The sequence below is a fragment of the Elephantulus edwardii genome, unplaced genomic scaffold (assembly GCF_000299155.1).
Source record: "Elephantulus edwardii isolate Elephantulus edwardi_28Jun2011 unplaced genomic scaffold, EleEdw1.0 scaffold00201, whole genome shotgun sequence".
Taxonomy (NCBI): domain Eukaryota; kingdom Metazoa; phylum Chordata; class Mammalia; order Macroscelidea; family Macroscelididae; genus Elephantulus; species Elephantulus edwardii.
The window spans coordinates 4,237,445-4,244,687 of NW_006399951.1; the positions used below are offsets into that span (position 1 = coordinate 4,237,445).

Sequence of the window (7,243 nt, forward strand, 5' to 3'; positions counted from 1 at the left end):
AAGGCCAAAGGCCAAAAGGAGACTTGAGGAGCAGGAAGCCATTCAGAGTACTGGTTATGATGATACTGACCAGTGCTGGGAGCAGTGCAAAGAGAGGTCAGCAAGAACAGATTGTGGAGGGCCTTCTAGCCCTTTGTAGACAGTGGTGTTTACTCAGAAGTTCATGGAAAACAACTGAGGTGTCCAAGCACAAGGGAGAGAGGTTCTGACCTTGAATTCCAAGAGTCTCCTGAGGGCAGAGTTCATCTTTCTGACTCACCAGTATCCATGCTCATGATTTGGAGCGAGTACGGGTACCAGGTGTGCCCACTCCTGTCCCGTACACCTTATCTGTTCTTGCCCGATCTCCTCCTCCAGGTAGAACTCCGTGCTCTAAAGAACAGTGAAGGATACAAGTTACATAAGTAGTACAGCAACCTGGGCACAAGCTATTTATTCATACACTAAAATCCATCGACTTCACCTTCTAAGAAATACACACACTTGGTGTCCAACAGTGGTGTTCTCTGGTCACGCTAGTCTTGCTACATCCTTCTTTTCCGTATTAGACATCTGCTCTGTGTCAGGGGGTTTCCACAGAGGTTATCTTATTTAAGAGGAAGAAGTAGTTACCATACACTCTTCCCCTGAGCCCTCTGGTTGCAGGATGAGAGGCTCACATAGGAGTACAAAGAAAAACTTGTGGCAAAGATCCCAGGCCTCCATGGATTAAGACAGAAAGGAGGGGAGAAAGCATAAAAGTTGTAGAACACGCCCCAAAGAGAGGAAGCGAGAGGACACGTCAGCCTTGCTTTGCGTCATGCCTGGCCCTCCGCAGTCTGGTATGACACAAGGATGAAAGAGACATCATTTTTTCTTCCCTTCAAGTGGCTCACCAATGAGGAAGCCATGCATGGTATTCCCCTTGGGTGATTCCCAGAAACACTCTTAGTTACATGCACTCTAAGACTCATAACTTTCACCTTAGACAAATATATACATTTAGATAAGTGTGTACGAGTTGCCAGCATCTTTAATCAGGATGCCTAAAACTTGACTATCACTTTCACCCCAATATGTATTCAAAAGAAAAGAGGGGTAAAGATTAATCTGTTGTTTATTTAAAAAAATATGGCAAGACAACAGTACAAATGAACAAATTGTAGTTACACAAAAATATCAATGGATCTTGAAAATTCAAGGTCTAATGAATGAAACAAAACACCAAGGAAAAGAAACAGTTTGCATGACTCAATATAAAATTTTTTTTTTCAATATAAAATTTTGAAACAAGTAAAATGAAACTCTTATCATTGAGGGATATATTCATAGGTGGTGAATTTCTTTTCTTTCTTTTTTTTTATGTGGTGAATTTCTAAAGCAAGGACATGTGTCCTATGAGAATCATGCGTGTCTTCACTTCTGACAGGAAGGGCAGACCAAGGTTGTGTACTTCTCAGTGGCTATGAATTTTTTAATTTATTTGCATATAAAATTTGTGTACATTGTGTTTTATTCACATACACCATGTTTTCACACATTCCTTCATTCATGATTTGTTTCATACAATCATTCACATTTAGTATGTTTTATAAAATCATCACCAAGACAGTCGGATGACAACAGACATATGAAGAAATGTTCAAAATCACTGGCAATTAGAGAGATGCAAACTAAAAATAGAATGAGGTATTATCTCACTCCAGTAGCAGTGGCAAAGTTTAAAAGGAAGGCAAGCAATAAATGCAGTAAGTGTTAGAGGGATGTAGAGAGATTGGAACTCTCATTCACGGCTAGTGAGATGATTGTAAAATGGTACAAGCACTCTGAAATGCAGTTTGGCATTGTCTCAAAAAGCTGAATTTAGCCCCTGTGATGTCTAGCATGATCGGAAGACATAGTGACCCCCAGGACCTTTGACACCTGGAAATCTGAGGGGCCCTCACGGGGGGGGGAGGGCGGGAAGCTGAATTTAGAGATCCCGTATGACCCAGCTATTCCACTGCTAGAAATGTCCCCTGAGGAAAATAGAACTAAGGGCCTATTTCTTGTCTCATCCCAGCTTCTTGTTCTCAATCACCAGGCCATAAGCAGTGGTGGTTTGGAATCATATCATTGCTTAGGGGCAAACCAGCTAATAAACCAACTTCTCTGGCACTTTCTGATGTTGGTGGCATTGGTTGCATCTTTTTTTTTTAATTTGAATTTTTCCCCCTACTAGTTTATTTACAAAATTCAAATACAAATTTGAACACATTCTTTCCATTTCCCTCACCCATCAAACTGTACAACCCAATGATTAATCAATCCCCTCTTCCCCCTGCACATCCACATCCCTCTGCTTCCAGTCTCTCCCACCCCTCCAGGTTCCTTATACTCATTCTATAATAACAGTTTTATGCAATATTTATCCTTATGGGACTGAGTTAGTTCACTAAACATAGTGCTCTCCAGTCCCTCCCAAGTTAGGTAATAATTTACAAAATCATTGCTCCTGTGTGCTGCATAGTATTCCATTGTGTGAACCATAATTTCTCAATCCATTCATTTGTGGTTGGACATTTGGGCTGTTTCCATGTTCTTGCAATGGTGAATAATGCTGCTATGAACATTGGTGTACTGGTTGCACCTTTATCCAAAGGGCAACATGTAGAGATTGTGAGTCTGTCCACTATCTTTCCATTGATGGCACTAACTGCATCCTGACAGCGCTGTAGTCCAATGCTCGTTGTGTCCGTCTGTTAGTGGAAGATGACCATAGCATGCCTGTCTCACAGGGTGAGATGTTAAAGCACTTTAGGAGCCGCTGCCCAAGTGCCAAGTATGATCCAGGACTCAGAAGGAAACCACACCACAGACAGACTACTGAAAAGGAGGCCCCGCCACCTCTAAGCCAGTGGTTCTGGCAGCCCACAGGAAGCTCCCGGAAGAAGGCAGGTTGACTGAGAAGTTCCTTCACCATCTCTTACCAGCCAATGAGCTACAACAACCAGGGACAGTCATTAACCCCATTTCCTGTTTTCAAACAGGGAACTGAGTGAAGTAGCAGTCACTTGTCTCCTCACCAGCCTTGGAAGGGATCACTGAAGGGGACGATGTGACAATTCTCCCGGACCCCTGGATACCCACAGGGTCCAGAGGCCTCAGGTCAGTGTTTGATGAGAGCTCACTGTTCTCCACTTCTCTGGGGCCTGGGTGTCCTCCTCCTGTGTCCTTCCTCAGTGGTGGGGGGCAGGGCAGGCCAAAGCCCCTGCATGTGAGACTCTCTAGAGACTGGGGCTTAACAGGCGTCAGTACCCATCCCTCCAACACCTCCAACACCACTTCTCTTTAGAAATGCTAGACATTCTGCAACTCCGCTTAGGCCTAGGGGGCAAGTCACAATATCTGTTTGCTTAAAAAGTGGTGCCAGGAAATCCCGTATTAACTTAGCTTTGGGGCACTTGTGAAAAGTGCTGGGTCTGGGGTCCATCCTCAGAGGTGCTGGAGTGAACAGTGTGGTGCGGGGTGCTTTCCAAGCTCTGCACCCTTCACCACTAGAGGATTCGGATGCACTTCCACAATTTCTAGGCCCTGCACTTGACCAAGATTCTCAGGGGTCCAAGTGTCTAAGGTGTCCAGCCAGCTGGACACCCAATGTCCTGCATCCCCTCATCTATCAGAGGGAACCAGTGCACTTTGTTGGACTCCCTTCCCTAGTGAAAGGTCTCTGAAGCCTGTCCTTTCTGTCCATGAGAAGAACTGGACATATAGGGAGCCCTCAGAGAAGGGGAATGGCAGGGCTCTGGGGCAGTGGGCAAAAGAATGAGGAGAAGAATCACTGTTATTGTATATGCAGCTCATGGGCCAGTGGTAGAGGCCTAGTCCAAGACCCCCCAGGACATGGCAACACACATCTACCTCCCTTCTGTTCTTTCATTAAGTAGACACATAATGGCACTGGCTTTGGCTGCTGGATTTAATTTCTATTCTAGGTCTAGGTTTCATGCTCAGCTTTACCAGGTTTCTGCTGGAGTGTCTAACTCCAGTCTTTAACCCCAAGGTCTTTCAGAGCCCTCGGGGAAAACAGTGCTCTACTTCTAAGCTGGTCCAGTTGCCTTGTCATGAGAACAGAGTGGAAAAGGGCTGGGATTATGTCCAGCGCCATTCACAGTCTCCCATTTTATAGATGAGCTAACTGAGGTAAGTGAATAGGAACGTCTTCAGGAAACATGAGTCCCCTAAGGTTCTCAGTGTCAAGAATTCTTTAGACAAGCAAGCATGCCATCCACGCGAAAGCAGGTGGTCACGCACCATTTTGCCTGGGCAGCTTCCGGAATGTAGGTAACCTGTTTCAAACCATCTGTCATCTTATCAGCAGGACAGGGCTTGTGAGCACACTTTGCATGTGAGGAAACCAAGACTTAGAGGAATTATAAAGACTACCTACTGTTGCTGTGATGTATCATCGGGTTGGAACCGACCCATAGATGACTCTCTGGTCAGTTTTCAGAAACAGTTTAATCACATGGGAGGAGACTGCCCATCTTTGTTCTCCTGGTGGATTTGAACCACATGACTTCAGGATTGCAGCACAGTTACTTAGCACTAGCCCACCAGAGTTCCCTAAGGACCCGCAGTTGTAAGGATGGATGGAAGGCTCGATCTCCTGACTTCTTCAGGGAAGATGAGAAAATGAAGTATGCACACGACAGTTGGATACAGTCAGGCCCTCAAATACACTCAGCCCAGTCCACACTGTGCCTGTGCTGTTTCCTCACCTTTCACAGGTGGGTTTGGACCAAGGGTCACCACTCTCACGGAACAACTGCTGCGAGCTATCTACAGAATTCCCCAGAGGTTCCTGTCATCAAACACAAGCAAAAGATCCTGACCCCATCTGGCCTCACTTCTTCCCAGGCCAGGCTGATTCCAGGCTCTGTCACGCACGGACTGAGGGGCAAACTCTGGCTGCAATATGGGACTAGTGGGGCCTGTGGGAAACAGCAACTACAGTCAGCATAGAGGTTCAGTGCGAGAGCCCACAACCAGACAGATGGAGGTTCAGGCCTCAGCTTTTCATGGTGGCCTCCTCCTTGTATCCTCCTGGGAAGGAGGTAAGATAACTTGTATCCTCCTTAGTGAAAATTTCTGTGCTGAAGCCAGTATCCAGCTGCTCACTCCATCTAGACTACATTCAGCCTGATTTTTTTATTATAATTTTTTATTTTTATTACTTTTTAGTTTTTTAGTCAGTGTATTTACAAACTTCGAAGACATTGTTTTCCAGAACTCAGCTTTTTAAAATTACCTCACTCCCTAATTTGTCTCAGATATGTTCTATCTATTCTAACTTACACTGACACATTTCTTTTACCAAAATTTATCAATGCAGTACATATTGGATCTTAATATCAACTATTAGAAAATCTTATTCTATTCTATTCTGTTCTATTCTGTTCTATTCTATTCTATTCTATTCTATTCTATTCTATTCGTTTGGTATTGCCAAGCCCTGAACTGATTTTAAAGGGTCTATCTCATGTAATGCTCACATCAGCCTCATGGAGTTGGGTTCCATTATGATGTCTGTTTTCTAGAAACCCGAGGCACAGAGAAGTTGATTTCCAGGTGCTATCTTGACTGATTCACTTACATGGATCATAAAGTTATTGTAGAAGCAAGACCCCAAGACTTCATCTGTATGTCCTCCACCCCTGAGGAAAGTGGAGAGGATTTTGCAATCAACCCAAACCAAGTTTCTAGCCTGTCCACCATTTTTCCCAGCTCCTGGTCTTAGGCAACTCTAAGTCTCAGTTCTTTTATTGCAAAACAGGTATAATAACAATCTTTATAACACAGGGCGGTCAGAGTAGGTGAGAAAGACCATGTCAAGAGCAGAGTACTCAGCTTGGCATGTAACTATCACGTGAGACATATTAAGCTCTGCTCATTGGCATTTTCACCAGCTGAGTGATGACGGGATCAGTTCTGTTTCCTTCTTTGTTAATTGGGAGCAATGATAGACTTTTTTTTTTAAAAAAAAAATTTTTTTTATTTTATTATTTTTTGTGTGAGTGTACCGTCAAATCAGATCTGACTGGTACAGGTGGAGATTGTCCCTCCTTCCCCGGCAGAGCATCTGGTGGCTTCGAACCGTGTGCCTCTGGGATTGTAGTTGCAGCTCCTTACCACTAGGCCACCAGAGCTCCCCCAATGATAGACTTTTATGTATGTGAAATAAGACAGCGGGTGTAAAGAATGTAGGTGGATATGAAATCAGTATAGTAAGTCATCTACTAATGTTCGCTTAGATAGAGAAAAAGAAATTGCACAGGAGAAACTCATACCAATATTTATCTCTTCTGAATAGTGGGATTTCATGATATACATAATATAAAATAAAGTACTGAAACAGTCATTTCCCAAGTAATTACCAAAGCCATTGTCTTTGTTTGGGATTACCATGTTGAAAATTCAACTCAGCAGACAAAATTCAATTCAACAATGTTATAATGTAAGTATTGTTAAGAGCACAGTAGGACTCTGCTCACCCTGCCCAGCTATCCACACCGCATTGGACCCAAAGGGGCAACCCCAGCATTGGAATCTAGTAGCTGATTAAGCAGCTGTGTGGGTCGCAGAGGACGCAGTGGCTGGGCTCCTGCCATTCCCCTCTGCCTGCCAGCAGACTGTACGACACAGAACGTAGGCTCCTTGGAAACCACTGGGAACGCAAGTGTGAGCGGACACTGACCAATCTCTCTCTTATGTCCTTGGCAGCATGGCAAGTCCTGAGCACCCTGGGAGTACTGGATGGACAGGGCCTCGTGGAGCCCAGTGTCTGACAAGGACCAAGCAGAGCACCTCAGCCACTAATCCAGACCTTCACCACCCAGGACCTGAAGGACTTATAGGTGGGCTTGAAGTTTGGGACTTGGTAAGGGTCTGGAGGTTTGTTCAAAGACATTTGAAATAATTATATAGGTGGATCACTTCAATCTATGCTGTGAGTCTTGTACATAAGCATTTCTCTTAGCTTGAGTTACCCAGAAGTAATATTGAGACAGAATTTGGGTTGTTGATGTTGTTGTTAGTTGCCGTTGAATAGAGTCATAGCGACCCTGTGAACAACAGGTCTGAACCCCGTCCTATCCTGTGCCATCTTCACACTTCCTGACACACTAGAGCCCATTGAGGCAGTCACTTTGTCAATCCACCTAGTTTATGATCTTCTTCTCCTTTGCTGACCCTCCACCCTTCCAAACATCATGTCCCCCTCCAA

The 7,243-nt window shown here is 44.4% G+C and overlaps 1 protein-coding gene across 1 annotated transcript in view; it reads left to right on the forward strand.

Moving 5' to 3' along the window:
* The first annotated feature begins 6,742 nt into the window (after positions 1-6,742).
* Positions 6,743-7,243, forward strand: part of SNX20 (sorting nexin 20) — a 14,902-nt gene continuing 14,401 nt past the window's right edge. Inside the window, exon 1 of the mRNA XM_006897109.1 lies at positions 6,743-6,875. Coding sequence (XP_006897171.1) covers positions 6,743-6,875 — 133 coding nt within the window. The remainder of the gene's footprint in view (positions 6,876-7,243) is intronic.